General features: G+C 41.3%; 1 protein-coding gene across 1 annotated transcript in view; it reads right to left on the bottom strand.

The window, feature by feature from the left end:
* cftr (CF transmembrane conductance regulator) overlaps positions 1-26,841 on the bottom strand; it is a 151,631-nt gene that overhangs the window by 52,364 nt on the left and 72,426 nt on the right. Inside the window, exons 11-14 of the mRNA XM_072267581.1 lie at positions 24,696-24,887; positions 3,278-3,372; positions 1,664-1,750; positions 205-952 (exon numbers count right to left, since the gene is read on the bottom strand). Coding sequence (XP_072123682.1) covers positions 205-952; positions 1,664-1,750; positions 3,278-3,372; positions 24,696-24,887 — 1,122 coding nt within the window. The remainder of the gene's footprint in view (positions 1-204; positions 953-1,663; positions 1,751-3,277; positions 3,373-24,695; positions 24,888-26,841) is intronic.

Raw genomic sequence — 26,841 nt, forward strand, 5'->3', positions numbered from 1 at the left:
CTAGAACCGCTTTATTCAAAGGGGGGGGGGAGGTGGGCAGGAAGTAGAAGCCGAGAAACCTGTTAATTTAACATCTTCATAGAGAATAGTTTTGAATGTGTTCTTATGTCATGCAACACCTGCATTGCTGTGTTTTTTAATCATTTTGTTCACCTATTATGGTAAACATTAAATTATAACTTTGTGTTGGAGTTTTCAACATACCTTTAGATCTTCTTCATTTATTTCTTCACTAAATTCAAAAGGTCCATCTTCAGATGTACGTCTTGAGTAAATATCAACATCCGAAGAAGTAAAGTTGGTGTGAGAGGCTAAGGAGAGCTCGCGTACTGCACCACGGCGCAAGTGACTTTTACTCTGAGCTGCTGAAGAGTTAGTCATGAGAGCCAGAACAGACTGGCGACGATGAGAACGGAATGACATCTCACTTTTGAATAAATTACTGCGGGGCTGTGCAGGTTCCCCCAGTTCATTCTCAGGAATGAGGGAAAAACGTCTTTCCCCTGGCTCATTGTCGCCATCTTCCATCCCGTTTGTCTGTGGGTATGACAAAGCTGTTTGTACGAGGGAAAAATTCTTGTTTGAAGTTAGTGGATTGAGCTTAAGTGAGGATTTTCTTTTCTCAATAAATTCTGTTGGCAGTTGTTTAAATGATGCTTTCCGAGTTTCACTGAAGCCACCTACACCAGCTCCATCTCCTGAAGATATAGAACAGCGGCGAAGGGTTTCGGTCAGAATCGAGCTTCTTCTTTCAGCACTAAAGTTGTCGAAACCCTCTGAACCCAGCAGCTGTGAACTGAAGTCAGGCCTTTCACCCTGAAGTTCAGAGAAGGTTCCGTAGAAGTAGCAGTGGCCCTCATGCAGAAGTAGAATTTTATCTGCCTTCTTCAAGTGCTCCAGTTTTGAAGTCACCAAGATTCGAATTTTGTTTGCCATGAGTTTACAAAGACAGCTGTTAAAAAAAGCATAAATTGAAATCTCATCTCTTTCCTTCAGAACAATGAGACTTTGTTTGATTAAGGTGTGAAAGATTCATTATTATGGATTATACACAAATAATACATCCTCTGCATTAACATGTGTGGATGCACTTTGGTTTAAATATAAACAAACAGGAGAGATTCTGCAGATGCTGGAAACCTTGAGCAAAACACACAAAGTGGTGGAGGAACTCAGCTAGTCAGGCTGCATCTAAAGAGGGGAATGAACAATTGACTCAGCCGGAAATGTTGACTGTTCATTTCCCTCCATAAATGCTGCCTGGCTTGCTGAGTTCCTCCAGCACTATGTTGATCCAAAATGAATGAATTGTAAGTCATTTGATGCAGAATGAAAATGAACATAAAAGATTAAACACTCAACTGGTGATTCTGTGAGTTGGGGAACACAATAGACTCAGATTCTCTGATTATATAATTCGCTTTGGATCAGCTTTATCTGAGACATTATATAATGCACTTGATTCTGGGTAGCATCAGCAAGCGGGTGATCTGACTCACAGAAGTCAGATCTCATTAATATTACACCATGAAAGTGATACACTGATGAAGTATTATCAGAACCTGCATCTCAACTAAACTTTTTGCTTTATTTTTAATGGATTCGATGGAGCCATTAAATTATTTAAAAACTGGGTTCAATAGTGCAATCTTCTGAAAGATACCTTTCAAAAATGTTCTTCTCTGTTGTCACATCTAGGTGACTAAATGGCGAATCCAGTAGATATAGATCAGCATCTTTGTACAGTGCCCTATGGACAGATGGAAATAAAGTAAAACAGGTTAGTCAATAATGGGCCTGATCTTGCTGGCCTGCTGTGGTATTCAGAACCAATGACATTTAACAGTTTAAGCTGCAGTGAAGTCCAGAACATTATTAGATGCTCAAAACCTGGGCTCATTGACAGAACAGAGCACCTGATGGATTCTCTGGTTTGGTGCAGAGACTGGTTTAGCTGGAGTAGCCCAGCTTTGCAGCAAACTTACACACCAGGTGCAACAGTAACTTCTCACTCAACATCACTAAAACTAAAGAACTGATTGTTGGCTTCAGGAAGGGGAAGGAAGGCAAACATATGCTACTCTATAAGACGTTAGTTAGACCCCACTTGGAGTACTGTGTTCATTTCTGGTCACCTCACTACAGGAAGGATGTGGAAACTGCAGAGGAGATTTACAAGGATGTTACCTGGGTTGGAGAGCATGCCTTATGAGAACAGGTTGAGCGAACTTGGCTTTTTCTCCATGGAGCAATGGAAGATGAGAGGCAACCTGATAGAGGTGTATAAGGTGATGAGAGGCATTGATTGTGTGGATAGCCAGAAGCTTTTTCCCAGGGCTGAAATAGCTAACACGAGGGGGCATAGCTTTCTGGTGTGTGGAACTAGGTACAAGGGGGGATGTCGGAGGCAAGTTTTTCGCACAGAGAGTGGTGGATGCGTAGAACTCATTGCCAGTGATCGCGGTAGAGGTGGTTACAATAGGGTCTTTTAAGAGATTCTTAGATAGGTACATAGAGCTTAGAAAAATAGAGGGCAATGCAGTAGGGAAATTCTAGGCAGCTTCTGGAGTAGGTTATATGGTCGGCACAACATTGTGAGCTGAAGGGCCGGTAATGTGCTGTAGATTTTCTATGTTTCTATGTTGCTATATTGGTGAGTCAGTGGTGGAGACAGCCAGCAGCTTTAAATTCCTGGACAATAACATCAGATTACCTGTCCTGGGCCCAGTACAGAGATGCAATCACAATGGAGGTGTGCAGCACCTTCACTTTCTTAAAAGATTAAGGAGGTTGAATTTAATTGTCTGCTTCAATTTTAATAGCTTTTAAATGTCTCTGAATGTCAGAAGTATTAAAATAATTCCAGTTTCTCGTAACAAAAAACAAGGCAAACTGCAGGATTTCCCAACCTGGGGTCGAGGACCCCTTGCTTAATGCCCCGTGCTAGAGGAAGTCTGTGGTCTCAGAAGGACAGTTGACGTTTTCAGTCAAAACTTTGCATCAGGATTACACGCACTCTTTTCACAGCTGCTAAAGTTTTGTCCCCACGCCTTGTGGCATGTGTATCAGGTGTAGAGCCTCCACATTTTATCACCTGAGGTACGACCTCCAGGATGTTCACTGAGCTGGACCCCAGATGTGGAAACACTGTTTGTTGATTAAGTACTGCTTAAAAGGATGATCATACCTGAGGTTCTCAGAAGTTACTTCCAATGCAAATACATAATTGTCCTTCAGTTTAATATATTTCTCACAATCTTAAAATTGCAATGCAAACCTTGCCAGACAGATTCGTGCTCGTTGACCTCCACTGAGAGTAATCCCTCCATCTCCGAGGACAGTCTTATCCTTGTTAGGAAGCAGTTTGATATCCTGGGGGGAGAAAAGTAAACACAAGAGATTCTGAAGATGCTGGAAATCCAGAGTATACACACAAAATGCTCGAGGAACACTGAGAGTCAGGCAGCATCTGCAGAAAGGAACAAACAGTTGACATTTTGGGTCCTGGTGAAGGGTCCTGGCCTGAAATGTCGGCTCTTTATTCCTTTCCATAGTTGCTGCCTGAATTGCCGAGTTTCTGCAGCATTTTGTGGGCGAAATGCTTTTGAAATCTTTGTTTTGCCATGGTAGTTGTTTTCTATTGCGCTCCAATCTATTGGTCATTACTGCTTTTAGCTGACTGAACTATCAATAATGGAGATCCCAGATTAATTTTGTAACATGAATCATTTGGCCCAAATGTGATGAGAGGTGCAATGTAAATAAATAAAGGACAGTAGAATATAACCTATTGAGATACAGCACAGAATAGGCCCTTCCAGTCCTTCAAGCCAAGTCACAGAGCAATCCCCTAATTTAATCAGAATCAGAATCAAGTTTATTATCACCGGCATGTGACATGAAATTTGCTAACTTAGCAGCAGCAGTTCAATTCAATACATAATCTAGCAGAGAAAAAAAATAATAAATAAAATTTTAATAAATAATAAACAAGTAAATCAATTACATTTATTGAATAGATCCAAAACTGTGCAAAAACAGAAATACTGTACATTTAAGAAAAGTGAGGTAATGTCCAAAGATTCAATGTCTATTTAGGAATCGGATGGCAGAGGGGAAGAAGCTGTTCATGAATTGCTGAGTGTGTGCCTTCAGGCTCCTGTACCTCCTACCTAATGGTAACAGTGAGAAAAGTGCATGCCCTGGGTGCTGGAGGTCCTTAATAATGGACGCTGCCTTTCTGAGACACTGCTCCCTAAAGATGTCCTGAGTAGTTTGTAGACTAGTGCCCAAGATGGAGCTGACTAGATTTACAACCTTCTGCAGCTTCTTTTGGTCCTGTGCAGTACCTCTTCCAAACCAGACAGTGATGCAGCCTGTCAGAATGCCCTCCATGGCACAACTATAGAAGTTTTTGAGTATATTTGTTGACATGCTTCAAACTCCTAATAAAGTATAGCCACTGTCTTGCCTTCTTTATAACTACATCGATATGTTGGGACCAGGTTAGATCCTCAGAGATCTTAGCCTAATCACAGGAATATTTACAATGTCCAATTAACCTCCCAACCGGCACGTCTTTGGACTGTGTGAGAAAATTGGCGCACCCGGAGAAAACCAATGTGGTCTGACGAGAACTTACAAACTACACTGAGGATTCCCTGCATTTTGTGGTTGAAAACAGCTATGCCCTCTCAAGTAAGATTGCGCTCTCAATGGTCCATGCGATGGAATTTTGAGGATCTTAATGGCACTCTCTGTTAAACTCTATTTAGTTGGGTTTTTTTCCAGTCGAATCAGCCCAAACAAAACTCTTCACCTTCTTGCAAAATGCACTTCATCTTGTTCCGCTGGTGACATGCCAGGCTCCGATAAGGTTATCCGTGTAGCCAGAAAACAATATCTGTCCATCTGCAGACCAAGCCAAGCACGTACCCTGTGGATGCTCTGCTTTACTGCTGGTTCTAATTTCTTCCTGTCATAATTCACCCGCTATGATTTTTCTTTCCAAATCCCAAATTTTAATGCTTGGGCCAACGGCAACACATAACCAATACTTATTAGGGTTCAAGTACAAGGCATTGATGGTGTCACCACTATCCAAGGTGTACTGATATTTTCCCTCACTTAGCTGTTTGGCTGTGACGGTAATTGTGCTTTCCAGCATGACCAGGAGCCCGCAGTGAAGAAAGGAGACGAGGGTCGAAGGGATAACTTGCTCCGTTTGGTTGAAGATGACTGAACCATGGAAAGCACAGTCTCGAGATGTGCACAGGCCCTGCTGCCCTTTCCCCTTCAGCCTACCCTGCAAGAGAGGGGTTTTTTTGGTCCATTTCCTGGATAAGGTGGAGGCACAGTTCTGTCCGGACTTCCCTTTCTGTTCATACTCTCTGGGCGTGTATAGAATATAAATGAATCATTTTTACAGGGGATGAATTTTAGGAGGATTGGTGTCACATCACCTTATATGTTATGACCTACAGTGGGCAATGGGAGAATATCAGACATGATCTTTTCAAATTCATCAAATGTCACTAGAACAAGCAAATGAATTTGGTGTCCTGCCCCAGGCTATCTACTTTATCGATCAATTAGCATGGGGGAGACCATGTCTGACACCACATTGCCAAAAATATTGGGGCGGCATGGTAGCATAGTGGTTAGTTTTACAATACCAGCGACCCGTGTTCAATTCCTACGGCCGCCTGTAAGGTGTTTGTACATTCTCCCTGTGACCACGTGGGTTTCCTCCAGATGCTTCGCTTTCCTCCCATAGTCCAAAGACGTATTGTTTAGTAGGTTAATTGGTCATTGTAAATTGTACCATGATTCGGCCAGGGTTAAATCAGTGAGCTGCTTGGTGGCACAGCTCAAGGAGCCAGGAGGACCTACTCTGAGCTGTATCCCAGTAAATAAAAATGACCCTCTACCCCAAGATCTGCCATAGGAAGGGATTGCCAGGCAGATGGACAAAAAGGTATGAGGATGTGTACAAAGTTTTATGCTTTGAAGACGTTCAACATTCCCTCTGCCCCCTGGGAATCCATGGCATGGCCCCTTAAACTAGAGAAGGAGAATACAAATTGGTGCTCGGAGTCTCGGCACTGTGCATTGGGCATACACAGAGGCCCATCGTCAGAAGCAGGAGGAGTGCACTCAGCACCCACTCCTTAGAGGGTTTCTGCCTCTTTTGTTGAAGAGTCTGTAATTTTCACATTGGCCCTATTAGTCCTGTCAGAACCCAGAAAATCAGAGTATGCACACTTGAATGGCCTAATTGCACGTGATAATTGATTTAACACAATAAATCAATTAGAAAATGCATAAAAACATGTCAAATAGTTAATTTCATAGACTATAAATATTGACCTCTGTCTGACCCAACAGGAAATCTGTGTGAAAATCTAGATCTGAAAGTGGAGGTCAAATGAATAAAAAATAATATTTAATATTTAACTGCAGAACAGTGGTTAGCAGATATGAAATCAATACTGAAAGGATCACTGTCAAAGAACTGCACTTCTGCATTCTTTTACAGCCATAGAGTCATAGCATAATACAGCAAAGAAGCAAGCCCTTCAGCCCATCTAGTGCATGCAAAACCATTTAAACTGCCTACTCCCATTGAACTGCACTGGGACCATAGCCCTCCATACCCCTACCACCCATGTACCTATCCAGGCTTCTCTTAAATGTTGAAATTGAGCTTGCATGCACCACTTGTGCTGGCAGCTCACCCAGGGATCTACACCCCTTATCATTTTGCCTACCTCTATCAAATATTCCCTCAATCTTCGAATTTCCAAAGAATAAAGTCCTAACCTATTCAATTGTCCTTATAACTCAGGTCCTACAGTCCTGGCTCCAGTCCAGTCCTTGTTAATTTTCTCTGTACTCTTTCAACTTTATTTACATCTTTTCTGTAGGTGGGTGACCAAAACTGCACACAATACTTCAAATTAGGTCTCAACAACATCTTATACAAATGAAACATAACATCCCATCTCTTGTACTCAATACATTGATTTATGAAGGCCAAAGTGGCAAAAGCTTTCACTATGACCTTATTCACCTGTGATGTCACTTTCAACGAGTTATATATCTGTATTCCCAGATCTCTTTGTTCTACCACACTCCTTAATGCCCTATCATTCACTGTGTAAGACCTACCCTTGTTGGTCCTACAGAAGTGCAACACTTGGCACTTGTCTGTATTAAATTCCACCTGTCATTTTTCAGTCCCTTTTTCCTGCTGTTCAATGATCCCACTGCAAGCTCTGATTGTCTTCCATGCTGTCTACTACGTGCCCAATCTTGGTGTCATCTGCAAATTTGCTGATCCAGTTAACCACATTATCATTTAGATCATTGATACAGATGACAAACAACAACAGCCTCAGTACCAATCCCTGTGTCACCAGCCTCCAGTCAGAGAGTCAATCATCTAATATCTCTCCCTGGCTTCTTCCATAAAGCCAATGTCTGATCCAATTTACTACATCATCTTGAATGTTGAGTGAGTGAACCTTACTGACCAAACTCAAAAAACTCTGCAAGTTTGGATACTCATGACCTACCACACTAACTATCCCTAATTAGTCTATATCTATCCAAATACTAATACACCCGGTCCCTTGAAGTATCGTCCAATAACTTTCCTGCTACTGATGTCAGGCTCACTGGCCTATAATTTCCTGGTTTATTTTTAGAGCCTCTCTCAGACAGCGGAACAACATTAGCTATCCTCCAATCCTCTGGTACCTCACCTGTCACTAAAGATGCTTTAAATAACTCTGCTGGGGACCCAGAAATTTCTGCCCTTGCCTCCCACAGGGTCCAGGGAAACACCTTGTTTGGCCCCGGGGATTTATCCACTCTAATTTGCCTCGACAGCAAACACCTCCTCTTCTGTAATCCTTATAGGGTTTGTGATTTCACTGCTGCTTGCCTCACTTCTATAGACTGTTCATCTCACGAGTAAATACAGATGCAAAGAAAAAATCTGTTTAAGATCCCTTTCGGCTCCATGCATGGATTGCCATTCTGATTTTCCAGAGGACCAGTTTTGTCCTTTGCAATCTTTTTGCTCTTAACATATCTGTAGAATCCCTCAGGATGCTCCTTCACCTTGTCTGCTGGGGAATCCTCATGCCTTCTTTTGCAAATCACTGTCTGATCCAGAATCTCCGGATGAGAAGGCCCCGAGTCCCCGGCTTTGCTTGTTGCTCGGCGCCGGGGCAGGGTCGAAGTGCTGGGCAGAGGATGGTGCTCGGGAGGCTGTATCGGAGGGGCTGGTCGGAGGCTCGAAGTTTTCGGACGGACTCAGAGTCGGCTGTGGTCCGGTGCTTCCAATGCATCGGCAGTTGTCGGCGCCTGGAGGGTTGTGGCAGGGAGAGTTTCTCCCTTTTGCCACCTGCTATCGGGACTATCGGGAGTCGACCGGAACTTTGAGACTTTTTTTTTTAACCATGCCCATGGTCTGCTCTTTATCAAATTATGGTATTGCTTTGCACTGCTGTAACTATATATTATAATTATGTGGTCTTGTCAGTGTTAGTCTTTGGCTTGTCCTTTTTTTTGTGATATCACTCTGGAGGAACATTGTATCATTTCTTAATGCATGCATTTCTAAATGACAATAAACGATGACTGAGTGTCCTCATAATCTAATCTAAAAAAATAATGCTTTGCTTTACAGGCCAGCATTTCTGTTTACATGAACTGATTGCTCTCCAAATTGTTTTATTGACCTGCCTGGATCTAGTTGCACAATAGATTAGATATAGAAACTTGTTTTTATTCTGTATTAGATATTTATTGATTTAAATCTTAGCCTTTATAACCCGACCATAGGAAGATCTCAAGGGTACCATTTCATTTAAAGATATTAGCTGTCCTTTCTTCAGATATAAATTAATTTTAACTATTCTGGTAATTCCATTGGTTTTTGTACACCCAAAGCTAGCAGATGCACTACAGTGAGCATCAGAGTGAAAACCTAAGAGCCTAACTTGGGCATCAAATAACTTTCAGAATTCTTGGCTACTGCCCTTGTGATTTTCTAAATGCCTCATTGTTTGACACTGTCAATAATTAAACAATCAAACATAAAAGTGCATTGTATGTCAGGAATACTTAAAAAAAAGATGAACAACATGTGAAGCATATGATTAATTTGTGAATGAATTAGTCACAAATTGCAACAAAAGTAATTTCAGGAAGGATGGGTTGGGAGTTTTTGGACCTGAGCGAGTGGAGAATACAAAGCAGATTTAGCTTCTCATTTTGGTGTAAGTCGCGTGTATCCAGATAAGGGTAGAGTAACGTAATGTCGGGTACCAACACAGACCAAATTTTCGTACTTGATTCTGCCTCATAAGAAGCGACTCCAATTCAAAACTGGATCAGGATATCAAATGTAATCTAAAGTTCCCAAGAAATTTAAGGCTTTACAATTTAGCTTCTTTACTCAATTCAACTGATTGCTTGAAAGCAGCAGCTACATGTGACTCTCATTCTTATTGTAAGGAATATAATGTAATCTTTTGAGAAATCATAGTGATAGACCAAATCTTCAGCACAAGGCAGGAGGGCTGCAGCAATATTTTGTAGCGTATAGATCTATTTCTTTTAGCACAATGACTCCCCTTAGCACTAAATATTGACTGATAACTTACCCACATGCATGGATTTGTTGCTCTCTCTGCAAAGTTAATCTACAAGTTAACTTTGCCTCCAAATGCAAGCCTTTATTCATTTGACATGTAGTTGTACAGATACAACATGTTTAGTTTTATACAGAATATTCTTTTAATTTTGATAACTTGAAATAATAACGCAGTTTCTCTCTCCATGGATACTGCCTGACTTGTTGCCCAGTTGCAATAGTTCTTTTTTTTTATTTCAGATATCCAGCGTCTTCTGGATGTAAGGATAAGAACACATGTCTAATAATGTCTTTACAACAAGCACTGAAGTAGAAGCAGTATTTGTAATAAATTAACAAACTGTTAGCAGAATCAGTCACATTGGTTGACAGGTAAGAAAAAAAGGCTTTACTCAAACACGCGGTGGCAATTCCAATCACTCTATGACGATCAATTAAGCTCCCAATATGAGAATAGTGTTGTCAAGCAAAAGTTAAATTTTATTTATTTCGAGATACAGTGCAGAACTTTCTGGCCCTATGAGCCACACCGCCCAGCAACCTATTTGACACTAACCTAATCACAGGACAATTTACAATGACCAATTAATCTACTAACCAGTACGTTGTTAGTGACTAGTACGTGACCTGTACAAAAAGGACGGGTTACACTTGAATCCTAGGGGGACCAATATCCTGGCGGGGAGATTTGCGAGGGCTACTGAGGTGACTTTAAACTAGAATGATTAGGGGGTGGGAATCAAATTAAAGAGACTAGGAGAGAGGAGGTTAGTTCACAACACGGGGATGGGAACCAGTGCAGAGAGACAGAGGGGTGTAAAATGAGGGTAGAAGCAAAACGTAGTAAGGTGAAAAGTATAAGTAGCAGGCCAGCAAATCCAGGGCAAAAATCAAAAAGGGCCACTTTTCAACATAATTGTATAAGGGCTAAGAGAATTGTAAAAGCGAGCCTGAAAGCTTTGTTTGTCAATGCAAGGAGCATTCGTAACAAGGTGGATGAATTAAAAGTGCAGATTGTTATTAATGAATATGAAATAGTTGGGATCACAGAGACATGGCACCAGGGTGACCAAGGATGGGAGCTCAACATTCAGGGATATTCAATATTCAGGAGGGATAGACATGAAAGAAAAGGAGGTGGGGTAGCATTGCTGGTTAGAGAGGAGATTAACGCAATAGAAAGGAAGGACATTAGCCAGGAGGATGTGGAATCGATATGGGTAGAGCTGCATAACACTAAGGGGCAGAAAATGCTGGTGGGAGTTGTGTACAGGCCACCTAACAGTAGTAGTGAGGTTGGGGATGGTATTAAACAGGAAATTAGAAATGTGTGCAATAAAGGAACAGCAGTTATAATGGGTGACTTCAATCTACATATAGATTGGGTGAACCAAATTGGTAAGGGTGCTGAGAAAGAGGATTTCTTGGAATGTATGCAGGATGGTTTTTTGAACCAACATGTCGAGGAACCAACTAGAGAGCAGGCTATTCTAGACTGGGTATTGAGCAATGAGGAAGGGTTAATTAGCAATCTTGTAGTGAGAGGCTCCTTGGGTAAGAGTGACCATAATATGGTGGAATTCTTCATTAAGATGGAGAGTGACATAGTTAATTCAGAAACAAAGGCTCTGAACCTAAAGAAGGGTAACTTTGAAGGTATGAGGCATGAATTAGCTAAGACAGATTGGCAAATGACACTTAAAGGGTTGATGGTGGATATGCAATGGCAAGCATTTAAAGATCGCATGGATGAACTGCAACAATTGTTCATCCCAGTTTGGCAAAACAATAAATCAGGGAAGGTAGTGCACCCATGGCTGACAAGGGAAATTAAGGATAGTATCACTTCCAAAGAAGAAGCATACAAATTAGCCAGAAAAAGTGGCTCACCTGAGGACTGGGAGAAATTCAGAGTTCAGCAGAGGAGGACAAAGGGCTTAATTAGGAAGGGGAAAAAAGATTATGAGAGAAAACTGGCAGAGAACATAAAAACGGACTGTAAAAGCTTTTATAGATATGTGAAAAGAAAAAGATTGGTTAAGACAAATGTAGGTCCCCTACAGACAGAAACAGGTGAATTGATTATGGGGAGCAAGGACATGGCAGATGAATTGAATAACTACTTTGGTTCTGTCTTCACTAAGGAGAATATAAATAATCTTCCAGAAATAGTAGGGGACAGAGGGTCCAGTGAGATGGAGGAACTGAGGGAAATACATGTTAGTAGGAAAGTGGTGTTAGGTAAATTGAAGGGATTAAAGGCAGATAAATCCCCAGGGCCAGATGGTCTGCATCCCAGAGTGCTTAAGGAAGTAGCCCAAGAAATAGTGGATGCATTAGTGATAATTTTTCAAAACTCTTTAGATTCTGGACTAGTTCCTGAGGATTGGAGGGTGGCTAACGTAACCCCACTTTTTAAAAAAGGAGGGAGAGAGAAACTGGGGAATTATAGACCGGTTAGCCTAATACCGGTGGTGGGGAAAATGCTAGAGTCAGTTATCAAAGATGTGATAACAGCACATTTGGAAAGCGGTGAGATCATCGGACAAAGTCAGCATGGATTTGTGAAAGGAAAATCATGTCTGATGAATCTCATAGAATTTTTTGAGGATGTAACTAGTAGTGTGGATAGGGGAGAACCAGTGGATGTGGTATATTTGGATTTTCAAAAGGCTTTTGACAAGGTCCCACACAGGAGATTAGTGTGCAAACTTAAAGCACACGGTATTGGGGGTAGGGTATTGATGTGGATACAGAATTGGTTGGCAGACAGGAAGCAAAGAGTGGGAATAAACGGGACCTTTTCAGAATGGCAGGCAGTGACTAGTGGGGTACCGTAAGGCTCAGTGCTGGGACCCTAGTTGTTTACAATATATATTAATGTCTTGGACAAGGGAATTAAATGCAGCATCTCCAAGTTTGCGGATGACACGAAGCTGGGTGGCAGTGTTAGCTGTGAGGAGGATGCTAAGAGTATGCAGGGTGACTTGGATAGGTTAGGTGAGTGGGCAAATTCATGGCAGATGCAATTTGGTGGCAAAAACAGGAAAACAGATTATTATCTGAATGGTGGCTGATTAGGAAAAGGGGAGGTGCAACGAGACCTGGGTGTCGTTATATACCAGTCATTGAAAGTGGGCATGCAGGTACAGCAGGCAGTGAAAAAGGCGAATGGTATGCTGGCATTTATAGCAAGAGGATTCGAGTACAGGAGCAGGGAGGTACTACCGCAGTTGTACAAGGCCTTGGTGAGACCACACCTGGAGTATTGTGTGCAGTTTTGGTCCCTTAATCTGAGGAAAGACATCCTTGCCATAGAGGGAGTACAAAGAGTGTTCACCAGATTGATTCTTGGGATGGCAGGACTTTCATATGATGAAAGGCTGGATGAACTAGGCTTACACTCATTGGAATTTAGAAGATTGAGGGGGGATCTGATTGAAACGTATAAAATCCTAAAGGAATTGGACAGGCTAGATGCAGGAAGATTGTTCCCGATGTTGGGGAAGTCCAGAACGAGGGGTCACAGTTTGAGGATAAAGGGGAAGCCTTTTAGGACCGAGATTAGGAAAAACTTCTTCACACAGAGAGTGGTGAATCTGTGGAATTCTCTGCCACAGGAAACAGTTGAGGCCAATTCATTGGCTATATTTAAGAGGGAGTTAGATATGGCCCTTGTAGCTAAAGGGATCAGGGGTATGGAGGGAAGGCTGGTACAGGGTTCTGAGTTGGATGATCAGCCATGATCATACTGAATGGCGGTGCAGGCTTGAAGGGCCAAATGGCCTACTCCTGCACCTATTTTCTATGTTCCTATGTTTCTATGTTTGTTGGACCGTGGGAGGAAACCAGAGCACCTGGAGAAAACCCAAGCGGTTCGTGGGGAGAACATACACACTCCTTACAGAGAGCGCCAGAATTGAACTCTGAACTCTAGAATACACCGGGCTGTAATAGCATGAATTTTGAACCTCTTGAGACTGACAGGCAGATCAGTTGAGGAATTTTGTCTTTTCAAATGTTATAAGGTTGTCAGAACATTTCTATTATGGTGTGTGTAACAACCAGTATAAGTTCAAGTCTTTCTAGTTGTATCATGAACAGGTATAAACAAAAATAAATGGTGTTAAATTGTGTACTTGGCTTAGCTACATCATTCTGCAAAATGCTAACAAGCAGTGCTTGTTAACCATAATCTTAAAGAACTGGAGTGAGTGAATACAACTGAAATAAATTTATCATACAGGTAAGTGTTTTAGGTTAAAATGACCTCAGGCAGAGTACATACTCAATTATATGTGTACTTGTTTGCTTTGCCTTTATCAGAAGAGGTTTTGTTTATCACCAGCAGCTGATAGATTCATTCTTATTTTGTTAATATACACTATAGGTATTAATTATATATGTTCAATTTAGCATTCTGCAGAGGGATAAAACAATCAGTCAAATGGATTTTTTTATATTATTCTGGGAGGTACAACATTTCAGAAACTGCCTTATAACTTAGCAGGGTATTGTCCTAATGCAGGCAAATAAATTAGTGTAGATGGACGAAGTTCATCTTCTCAACTCAATGACTCTATAACCGACACTACTTAGGTGACTGAAAAGACTACAGGCAAGCCTGCTCCTGGTTATAAAATCACAAACAAGAGAAAATCTACAGATGCTGGAAATCCAAGCAACACACACAAAATGCTGGAGGAACTCAGCAGACGAGGCCAGCATCTATGAAAACAAATGGGGAAGAGAGAGAGAAAATGTTACTTTGAAGTTGCTGAGAAGTTGGAGGAGAGATAGACAGGACAAAGGGAATACCTCTGCTAGGTTCAAATTCAAATTCAAATCCATTTTACATTTCTATTATGCATTAACAACCAACAGAACCTAAGGATGTGCTGGTGGCCGCCCACAAGTGCCGCCACACATTCCAACACTAACATAGCATGCCCATAGTGCCTGGCAGATCAACACAGAACACAACAAGCAACAGGACAACAGCAAGAGAAGCCCTATTCCTCCCTCCCAACCACCCATGCACATCCACAATCCTCCAACCCCAGGCCAGCCCAACTTTGGCCACTAGCCTCCAGTCAGATGATTCACAGACAATACTTTGAGTTGGGTCCAGGGTTACCTTGGAAACAAACTCTAGTAATCATTTAGTCAATCGGGTTAATTTGGGAAAAAAATTGAAACAGATGGACAGTAAGAGAAGGAGAGAACAGGCAAAGAAAGGTGAAAATGTCCAAAATGCAGGGCTTGTAGATCCTGGCCAACAGGTCAGGAGGGACTAATACAGAGAGGAAAATTGAGCCAATATCAAAGAGGGATGTCCTATAGCAGAAATGGTCAGTTCTGTTGGAGGAAGAAAAAGCAAGATACTTAAAACTGATGAATTCCATTTTGAGTCTAGAATGTTGGAATAAGCTGAGAGGAAAAATAAGGAGCTGTATGCCAAGTTTATGTTGGGATCTGTTGTATCAGTTCAGGAGGTCACAAATAAATAAGACAGAATTGGAGGAAGATGGGAAATTATACTGGCAGGCAATGTAAAGATCTGAATTGCCCTTGCAGGCTGAATGCATGTGTTCTCCAAAGTATCCTGACTTTTCTCTCTTTTCATTTTATTCAGCCTCCATCTGTCTTCCTAGGTACCAATCTCTGCCATGTTTTCACAATCGCTTCTGATCTTTCCTTCTCTGATCCCACAGAGGCCTTGACCCCTCCCCCCATGTCCCTTTGTTAATAAATTCTGAGCCCAATATAACACAGACTCTGTCTCCATGCTTATTTCTTTGACAATGAGCCTTCACATCACATTGTAGACCCTCTTATCCCAGAAGTCCCCATCCACATGGACCACTCCCTCTGGTTTTTTATCCTTGTGGGATCCGTTTGTTGATACCTGCCAATGCAATATTGATTTCTCCAGTCGCCCTATTCTCTCTAACTTATCTCCTTCTAAATCTGAAGCATTTAATTTGCAGAGAACCAACCCTGACATCATCATCAAACCCACTCACAGGGTGATACTATCAAAGCATAGCAAATATCTCACAGTGGCCAAACGTCAGCTGTCAAGACAGATCCACATAGCTTCCTCTAGGCCATGATGAACCCCCACCACCATTGTCTCCCAAGCCATCATGGCCTTTGGATGTCTGGCCCCACGAAACCAACACTTTCTTATTCTGATTACATCCTTTTTTGTTTGGCCAAGAAAGCTCACCAATGCCTCTACTTCCTCAAGTTGCCAAAGAAATTTGTCATGTCCTCATCGACACTTCACCAATTTTTAATCAATGCACTATAGACAGTATCTTATCTGGATGCTTTACAGCTTGTATGGCAGCTGCCCTGCACGTGACCCCAGGAAACTACAGAGAGGTGTGGTGGACAAGGTTCAGCATGTCACAGAAGCCAACCTCCCCTCTGTGGATTCTGTCTACATTTCTTGCATCCTCAGTAAAGCGGCCAGCATATTCAAAGGCCCCACTATATCCAATCCTCCATTACCATTCTCCTTATCCTCATCCCTGATCATTTCCTTTGTACCACTGCCTTGTCATTCTTCCATAAAGGAGATATACAGAATTGGAACAATACTCCAGATAAAGCTGGCGGTATAAACATTCAGCAGAGTTCACTTGCTTTTATACTTTGACCCTGTATCTATTAACCCGGGGCTTCCAAAGGCTTTTTATTTAAAAAAAAAATGACTGATTTATTAACTTGGCTTTGTTTTTTCTCCTCTCCCATCAGATTCCTTCTTCTCCAGCCTTTGACCTTTCCCACACACCTGGCTTCACCTATCACCTTCCAACTAGCCTCCTTTCATTCACCTCATCTTTTTATTCCGGCATCTTCCCCTTCCTTATCAGTCCTGAAGAAGGGTCTCGGCCCAAAACGTCGATGATCTATTCACTTCTATAAATGCTGCCTGACCTGCTGAGTTCCCCCACCATTTTGTGTGTGTTGTACATGGACTTCACTTGCCACCTTCAAACATTTGAGATTATAAATCCCAAGATTCTTTGGTCCTCTATACCACTTTCTTTAAATCATCTCTTCACATTCTTCCAACCAAATGCATTCACTTAATATTTCTCTGTGTTAGATTTCATCTGCTGTCTTTCTGTCCATTTTATAAGTCTACATTCTTCTAACATCCACTGCTATACACCTCACTTTACTGTAGTTCTGACTTCTAAATCATTGGCAAACTTAATAACGCATGTCTTAACAAAAGAAGCTGCGGACTTAATAATACCTTCTATGAAACACCACAGTAAACTTGTTTCTATTCTGAAGAATTAGTGGTTGCCTCCATCCTTGAGTTTCTGCCCTTAGGCCAATTTTGATTCCATGCAACCATTCCTCCTAAAATCTCCCCAGGCTTACTTCTGCTGTCAAGTACCTTATGCAATCCTTTATCAAAAGTCTTTTGAAAGGGCACGTTTTTCAACTGCTCCAATCTTTGCAACCATTTCCATTATTGCATCAATGCATTCAATCAAGTTTAGGAGAATCAATTTACCTTACAATAGTTCTGTGCTAACTTTTTTTGATTAGCTTATTATTTAATGGATGTCCATTAATTTTGGCCTGAGTTACTATCCTCAAAATTTCCCCAGAAATATTACATAGACTGGCCCTATTTTGATTAAGTTCCATGATATCCAATGAGATTCCAAGTAAGTGTGCTGATAAATCTCCATTGTGCAAACACAGTATCAAAATGTATTCAACTGTAATCTAATTGAGAACTCAAGCAATCCTCAGATGAGAATGGGGCTCTGTTACTGAGAACCGTTTGTAAGTTAGAAATAAAATAGAACCGTGTGTAGCAGAGGATCACAGAAACAGCGGTGATGGGGGAGTCAGCAGGAACAGCAAGAGTAACCGCTAGCCAGCCTCACTAATGGTGAGTGAATGAATGGATCTGCTCAGTGCTCCCAGCTTTTCTCAGCTTGATCTAGCCCCCGGCTGTATGGGTCTCAGAGTCACGTCAGTCGTTAGTTGTTTCTCACAGAACCACAGGCAACAATCAGCAAAATCCACTCCAATACGTGACGTGATTTTGATGATGCACTGGGATTATAAACACTGCTAGCATATTTCCTGGAGGTTTCTTCAACCTCAGACTACACCAATCCCATCCTCCCAACATTGATTCCCAATTAGAGAAACAGCCAGATCTTTTTTCTGTACTCAATTAGACACATCTTTGCTGTCGGTCAAACAGCATTTCTTGACATTTCTAAAATTGATACAATTAAAGACATCACAGAAATTGGTAAATGAACACAGTTTTAATGTCCCTTTAAATATAGCAATTGTCAGGAAGTTAATCTTTAGTTCAAGGTTGCTTCAAGACAATCTGATGGCTTTATGGCTCTTCAGTCTTGCCTCCCTCTGCAAACATTGAAATTTGACTTGAATACACATTGGAGCTGTGTATGTGTATGGGTGGGAGGGAGAAATGGGCTTGTTTTTGCTGCCGTTGCTTTTTTGCTTGCTGTGTTCTGTGTTTTTCTGCTGAGCATTGCATGTTATTTTGGTACCGGAATGTGCTGCAACATTTGCGGCTGACCCCAACACTTCTTCAGGTGTGTTGGTTGTTAAAGGAAACAATACAGTTCATTGTATGTTTCAATGTAAGCACAATGAATAAACTTGAATCTTGAATTAATGGGACAGCATACCCGCCATACCCTAACTGGCTGGTTTATTAAATAATCCCTATGTTGCACCCCTCGTTTGGAAGAAGTTTCTATCCATTTTAAGAGCAGCATGAAAAGAAATCTGGCTTTTCCATCTATTCAGCATTTTACACTCCTTTAAAAGACCTGAGTTTTCTGCAGGGTAATTGACTTTGGACAATAGTATCAATTAAATGTGACTCTTTTTATTGTGCTTGCAATCATGATATGCTTACCATTCCCAGCCTGACACAGGTCAGGATTGCTTAAGCAGGTGGAAATTACTAAGTGCTTGCATTTGCAGGGGTAATATAAGTAAATGGCACTTGCCTTTAAGTTATTACCAGACCAGATACCAACCTTTATTCAACACTGTGGAATAGAGTGACCAGAAAGCAAAAAAAAAGTAACCCTTTTTTTCTGATGGTTTGGGAGTTTAGGGATTTGGAGAGAAGAGGGAGGTGACATGGGGTGAGGAGTGGGGAAGGGGGATCTGAGGTGTGGGATTGTAGGGTGGTTTGAGATCTGAGATCCAAGACAACAAAGGGGGGGGGGAAGATTAGGTAGCCATATCTCATTTAGGAATGCACTGCAATTGAAATATTACCATTTTAATTATCATAAATTTATGTAAGAACTGAAAAGAGGATCACAACTCTTGCCAGTAATATTTCAAATACACAGACAAATGTTCTGATATTTCTCACATTGCATTCAATATCTCAGCTCCTTCTTGTGAGGGTGAGGTAAAGGTGACAGAAGTGTGAAGTATGAGACAATGTGAAGGAAGTGAAGACTAAAACCTTCTTTGCAAGATGTTATCTTGAAAAATGGTGCCCTGACAGTATCTTGATCAGTCAAATTCCCTATCACTGGGACAATCCCAATATTATTGTGACGTCTATGTGCAGTACAATTTCTGATCAGTAAGAAATTTCATTTCACGCTTACATAACAAGATATGAATAAGACCCTGCAAATAGTTACATTTCCTTGTAGGGTATCAGCATAAATCTCTTTAATCCTTAAGTATTATTCTTATTTTTATTATATATTTATATTAATGAAGATTTCAACCTCTTAGCTTCAATTATATCTTACTCATTAATGCCTGCCACTTAATCAGTATCAGTTGCAAGATCGTGATCTTGGCTCACCTCGAATAATCACTGTCAGACTGCAATCAGAGTTGCTAAATGCAATTAGACATCTTCAATCACTATTCCAGTATGGGTTTAGTGGTCACTGAAGCACACAAGACACTGGAGGAACTCGGGGTGTGGCTGCTGCTGAAGTTTGCTCCTGTAATGTCTGTAAATCTGACCTTTCATCTCTTTTCCATCTTACTTGTCTAAATGCTCCAAGGGATGGGCAATGTTAAGACCATAAAACATAGGAGCAGAGTTAGGCCATTTGGCCCATCGAGTCTGCTCTACCATTCCATTATGGCTGATCCTTTTTCCCCCCTCCTCAGCCCCACTCCCTGGCTTTCTCCCCGTAACCTTTGATGCCATGTTCAATCAAGAACCTATCAATCTCCACCTTAAATACACCCAATGATATGGACTCCACAGCTGCCTGGGGTAACAAATTCACCACCCTCAGGCTAAAGAAATCTCTCCGTATATCTTTTTTAAATAGACACCCCTCTATCCGGAGGCTGTGCCCTCTTGTCTAGACTCCTCCACTGTGGGAAACATCCTTTCCACATCTACTCTGTCTAGGCCTTTCAACATTCAAAAGGTTTCAATGAGATCTCTCCTCATGCTTCTAAATTCCTTCTAAATTCCAGCAATCAAACATTCCTCAAATGATAACCCTTTCATACCCGGAATCATCCTTGTGAACCTCCTCTGAGCCCTCTCCAATGCCAGTACATCTTTTCTTAGATAAGGAGCCCAAAACTGTTTACAATACTCAAGGTGAAGCCTCACCAGTGTCTGATAATGCCTCAGCATCACATTCCTGTTCTTGTATTCTAGACTTCTTGAAATGAATGGTAACATTGCACTGTCTTCCTCATCACCAACTCAACCTGCAAGTTAACCTTTAGGGTATCTGCACAAGGACTCCCAAATCCCTTTGCATCCCAGATTTTCTCCCTGTTTAGAAAATAGTCCGCACATTTATTTCTACTATTAAAGTGCATGAACATGCATTTTTCAACTTCCTATTTCATTTGCCACTTTCTTGCCCATTCTCCCAATCTGTCTAAGTCCTTCTGCAGCCTACCTGTTTCTTCAACACTACCTGCCCCTCCAAAATCTTTGTATCATCTGTAAACTTGGCAACAAGGCCATTTATTCCATCATCTAAGTCATTGATATACAGCATTCAAAGAAGTGGTCCCAACACCAACGCCTGCGGACCACCACTAGTCACAGACAGTCAACCAGAAAAGGATCCTTTTATTCCCACTCACTGCCTCCTACCAATCAGCCAATGCTCTAACCATGCCAATAACCTTCCTGTAATACCATGGGCTCTAAACTTGGTAAGCGGCTTCATGTGCGGCATCTTGTCAAAGGCCTTCTGAAAATCCAAATATACAACATCCATTGCATCCCTTTATCTATCCTACTTGTAATATCCTCAAAGAATTCTAACAGGTTTGGCAGGCAGATTTTCCCTTACGGAAATCATGCTGACTTTGCCCGATCTTGTCCTATGTCACCAAGTACTCCATAACCTCATATTTAACAATTGAATACGACATCTTCCCAACCACTGAGGTCAGGCTAACTGGTCTATTCATTCTTTTCTGCTGTCTTCCTCCTTTATTAAAGAGTGGAGTGGCACTTTCGATTTTTCAGTCCTCCAGAAGCGTGCCATAGTCCAATGATTCTTCGAAGATCATTACTACTGCCTCCACAATCTCTACAGCTACCTCTTTCAGAACCCTAGAGTGCAGTATGTCTGGTCCAGGTGACTTATGTACCCTTAGGTCTTTGAGCTTTTTGAGCATCTTCTCCCTTAAAATAATAACTGCACTCATTTCTCTTCCCTCACACCCTTCAACACCAGGCACACTGTAATGTCTTCCACAGTGAAGACTGATGCAAAACACTCATTTAGTTCATTTGCCATCTCCGTTCTTCCCATTATTATTTCTCTGGCCTCATTTTCTTCTGGTCCGATATCCACTCTCATCTCTCTTTTATTTTTTATATACTTGAAAAAGCTTTTACTATCCACCTTAATATTGTTTGCGAGCTTGCTTTCATATTTCTGCATTTGCCTCCTATTGATTCTTTTAATTGATTTCTGTAGGTTTTTGAAAGCTTCCCAATCCTCTACCTTCCTGCTAAGTTTCACTTTATTGTATGCCCCTCTTTTGAGTTTATACTAGTTTTGACTTCTCTTGTCAGCCATGGTTGTAGTATTTGAGTATTTCTTTGTTTTGGAATACATCTACCCTGCACCTTCCTCATTTTTTTCCAGAAACTCAAGCCATTGTCATCCCTGCCAGCATCTCCTTCCAATTTACTTTGACCAACTCCTCTCTCATACCACTATAATTTCCTTTATTCCATTGAAATACTGCTACGTCAAACTTTACTTTCTCCCTATCAAATTTCAAGTTGAATTCAATCATACTTTGATCATTGTCTCCTGAGGGTTCCTTTACCTTAAACTCCCTAATCACCTCCGGTTCATCACTTAACACCCAATCCAGTACAGCTGATCCCCTAGTAGGCTCAACCACAAACTGCTCTAAAAGGCCATCTTGTAAGCATTCAACAAATTCACTCTCTTGAGATACACTACCAATCTGATTTTCCTAATCTACCTGCATGTTAAAATCTCCCATGACTATCATAACACTGCCCTTTTGACGTGCCTTTTTTTTATTTCCCATTGTAATCTGTAGTCCACATCTCAGCTACTGTTTGGAGGCCTGTGTATAACTGCCATCAGGGTCTTTTTACTCTTGCAGTTTCTTAACTCAACCCACAAGGATTCAACAACTTACAATCTACGTCACGTCTTTCTAATGATTTGATGCCATTCTTCACCATCAGAGCCACACCACCTCCTCTGCCTACCTTCCTATCCCTCCAATATGATGTGTAACCTTGGACATTCAGCTTCCAACCACAACCATCCTTCAGCCACGATTCAGTGATGGCCGCAATATTATATCCAACAATCTGTAAAAGTGCAACCAGATCATTCACCTTATTTCTTATACACCCTGCATTGAGACATAACCTTTGAGCACTATATCAGCTTCCCTTTTTGATTCTGCATGCCTCATGCACTGATACTCACTCCCCTGGCTGCAATTCTGTTCTCTCAACTGCCTGCCTTTCCTGACAGTCTCACTGCACACTATCTTTGCTTTTTTACTATCCATCCTGTCCTGAGTTCCCACACTCTGATTCCCAACCTCCTGCCATATTATTTTAAACCCTCATAATATATCAGGTTATCTCATGGTATATTATTGCCGAAGCTTATTGGCTTTCCCTTGACAGTAAAGGGGGTTCTGCGCGAACAAAGCTGTCCAAAGATTCAAAGATTCAAAGTACAAAGTACAAGAGGACATGAGTTGAGAATTAAAGGACAAAAGTTTAGGAGTAACATGAGGGGGAACTTCTTTACTCAGAGAGTAGTAGCTGTGTGGAACGAGCTTCCAGCAGAAGTGGTTGAGGCCGGTTCGATGTTGTCATTTAAAGTTAAATTGGATAGATATATGGACAGGAAAGGCATGGAGGGTTATGGGCTGAGTGCAGGTCGGTGGGACTAGGCGAGAGTAAGAGGTCAGCATGGACTAGAAGGGCCGAGATGGTCTGTTTCCGTGCTGTAATTGTTATATGGTTATATGGTTATTTATTATCAATGTATGTATGTAGTATACAGCCCTGAGATTCATCTTTCTGCAGACAGCAACAAAACAAAGAAACACCGTTTAAAGAAAACATCAAACACCCAATGCGCAAAAAAAGAGCAAATCTCGCAAACAGCAATAAATGAGTGAATAACACAAACAATATTAACCATTAAACTGCAAAGTCCTTGAAATAGTCCTGGGACATTCAGTTTAGTTCAGTTCAATTCAATTTAGCACTGTGTCGTTCGTTGACTGCAGGCCTCAGAGCTAGTTCACCCTGATCAAAATTGCACAAAATAGCAAGAAAAAAAATGGAGTCGCCAGAAACACAGTTTACATGAACTGCAGAGTCATCTAAAAACAAGTGCAATCCACAAGCCACTATGATCAAATCTTCCCTAAGACCATATACTCCTGAAGGAAAAGGTGCCCTTTTTTAGTTATCAGTTCTTTTCTGATCTATCAGCATTCAAAAACTCCACATTATGGTGACCTCATATGACACTGCTCCGTGGATTTGAGTGCAAAAAACATTGGAAGTTGGTTTCCTCTCTTTTCTAAGCATTTATTTTTTCTCATTCCTTTTTCAGTTAAATTTGCCCAGGGCATGGATCCATCCATATTTAGAGAGAATTGGAACAAGATGATATTTTAAATTGCAAGCTAATTTATTATAAATCCCGTGGGAAAAAAATCAATTGATATGCTTGAGATTGATAAAAACTGAGAGGCATGTTGCAGTAATAACCAACTGAGGAATACAAAAGTAGCTCTGGAGCAACAAACAATTGTCATCTAAAATAATCAACGTTACCCCTTCTGATCCTTGTGCTGCAATTCAATGTAGAACTTTCATTCTGTTTTTGGTCAAATTCAATTATTTACTTGTTGCCTGATGATATTCATAAAAACCTGATTTATCATTTTGACTTTATTATCTGATTAAGTAAAATCATCAATGACATCATACCAGGAGTGATTGATAAGTTTGTGGCCTAAGGTAGACGGGGTCAATTTTAGAAAACCTAGCACGTTTATTTTTCCTACATTTACACACTAAGTCCAGCAGTCGTGGAGCATACGGACCTCTTCTTTGTAGAAGTCGGCCTCTGGGTCTCCAGAAAGTGGTCCACAGCTGAGGTGATTGATAAGTTCGTGGCCTAAAGTAGAAGGAGATGAGGAGAAACTTCAAACTTTCTGCATTTTCACTCAAAGAGTTGAACTACACGTACGTGTAATGAGAGCTGTATAGCTCATCTCCTTCTACCTTAGGCCACAAACTTATCAATCACCCCTGCTGTGGACCACTTCTACAAAGAAGGGATCCGTATTTTCTACGACCGCTGGACTAAGTGTGTAAATGTAGGAGGGGGTCTATGTTGAAAAATAAGTGTGCTAGGTTTTCTAAAATTGACTCCTTCTACCTTAGGCCATGAACTTATGAATCACTCCTCATATATTACGGATTGCTATGAAACAACAAACTTACCTCTTCCAATTGGCATGCATTGACAACACTGGTGTATCTGTATTCATCAAATGAAAGTCCGAATATGATGTTTTCCTGAATAGTTCCAGGCATTATCCAGGGCACCTGTGGTGAGAAGGAAATCCTCCCACTGTGTTTAATTGTGCCTTCCGACGGCTCCAGTTCTCCCATTATCATCATCAAAAGTGAGCTCTAAGTAAGGCAAGATGGAGACAGCAATTGACCATAAGCTCTTGTATGAAATCCCATTGCTTTTCATGTCCAAGTTCATTTATCATGTGTGCCAACAGTATAGTTCCAAAGTTCTAGTGCCTATCACAATAAACATTTACAGCAATCAACTCATCATTATAAGTAAATCAACTTTACTAAAGAAACTGATTGTATAACTGTGACACACACACAAAATGCAGGAGGAACTCAGCAGATCAGACAGCATCTATGGCGACATTTTGAGACAGGACCCTTCATCAAGACAATAACGTATCATTGCAGGTTAAGCGTCCCCTTATCCAAAATGCTTGGGGCCCCAAAGTGTCTCAGAATTCGGATTTTTTCAGATTTTGGAATATTTGGATCTACAAACATATGTAATGAGATATCTTGGGGATGGGACCCAAGTTAATTATGAAATCCATTTGCATTACATCTACAGCTTATACATTCCCTGAAGGTAGTTTTATATATTTAATAATTTTGTGCATGAAACAATAATGTGTACATTGAACTATCAGAAAGGCAAGCTAACACTACCTCGGTTGCCCTGGTGGACAGTCAGTGGCTGTTTGGTATCACCATCATTCCTGACTCTGAATTTATGTGCTACTGGTAATCAGTCTCACACTTGTTCATCACACATTTATACTGATGCAGCTGTTCAGCATGTTAGATTTTTGTCAGTGATGTTCTTGGCAAACTCATCAATGAATTTCTTTGCTGCTCTATGATCAGCAAATATTTTATCACCAAAAATCCTTTAAAAATTTTAATGCTGTGCCTTTTCTTAAATTTCTGCAACCAGCCTGCTGAATATTCACGTTCACTTTCAATTTTCCAGAAGATCATAAGATATAGGAGCAAAAATAGGCCATTCAGCCCATTGAGTCTCCTCCGCCATTCAATCAATGGCTGATCCAATTCTTCCAGTCATCCCCACTCCCCTGCCTTCTCCCCAAACCCCTTGACGCCTGAGATAGATCTTTGCTTGTTTCATGAACAGATACTGTTAAGTGGAATATGTTCACTCCGGCACCGACAAAATTGCTCTTTCAATAGACGATCAAGATCTTCATTTTCCACTTTATGCAGTGTTTTTCTATTTTTCATTTCACAGATGAGATCACTCCTCAGAACTGCATGAGATATGAAGAGAACTGAGTATCACCTGGGAACCTTCCCAGCACCCTGCGGAATTTTCCATTTGTGACGTCATGTCAGCACTCAAAACATTTTTGGATGTTGGAGGTTTTCAGATTTTGGAATTTCCAATACAGCCAAATGAAACCGTCTTCCTCCAGGGCCAAGACTGCAAACTGTAGTACCAACAATTATAAAAAGCACAAGGCACATATACCAGTAAACATACAATGACACAAAAAACTATAATTTATAGCCAAAGTCCCTGAATCCATGAACGTGTCAGCAAGAGCAAGCCCACAGCAGAGTGCAGCCAAACACAATTCAACTTATCTGCCACCGAGCAAGCACCGGAGAGCAGCACAGTGGACGCTGCTCCACACCAACTCCGCCACCTCTCTCCTGGGTGGCTGCAAGCAGGTGATACCATGCATGAGGCCTAGTCCCCACTCGAACTGAGGCCACACAGCTACCCTGCTGCCAGTCCTGCCAATAAACCAGTGAACCAGATTTGCAGCATTTTACATTACCAATGTCCAATATGGTCTTGCGAATACAAGAAAAGTGACTAAGACAATCACTCGCTGTTAGACTGCACGCCACCTTCACACACCAATTCCGATGTCTCTTTGTAGCTGGTAGCAAGGCGGTACGCACCAAGTCCAGCTCCTCCGCCAACGCGCAACTCGCTGATAGGGTAGGGTAGACCTATAGTGCTTGAAGTTCTTAGTGTCCAGCAGTATCTTGTGATCGTAAAAAAGACTTCTAATAATGACCTTTGGTTGGCCCA

The sequence above is a fragment of the Mobula birostris genome, chromosome 9 (assembly GCF_030028105.1).
Source record: "Mobula birostris isolate sMobBir1 chromosome 9, sMobBir1.hap1, whole genome shotgun sequence".
NCBI classification, from domain to species: Eukaryota; Metazoa; Chordata; class Chondrichthyes; order Myliobatiformes; family Myliobatidae; genus Mobula; species Mobula birostris.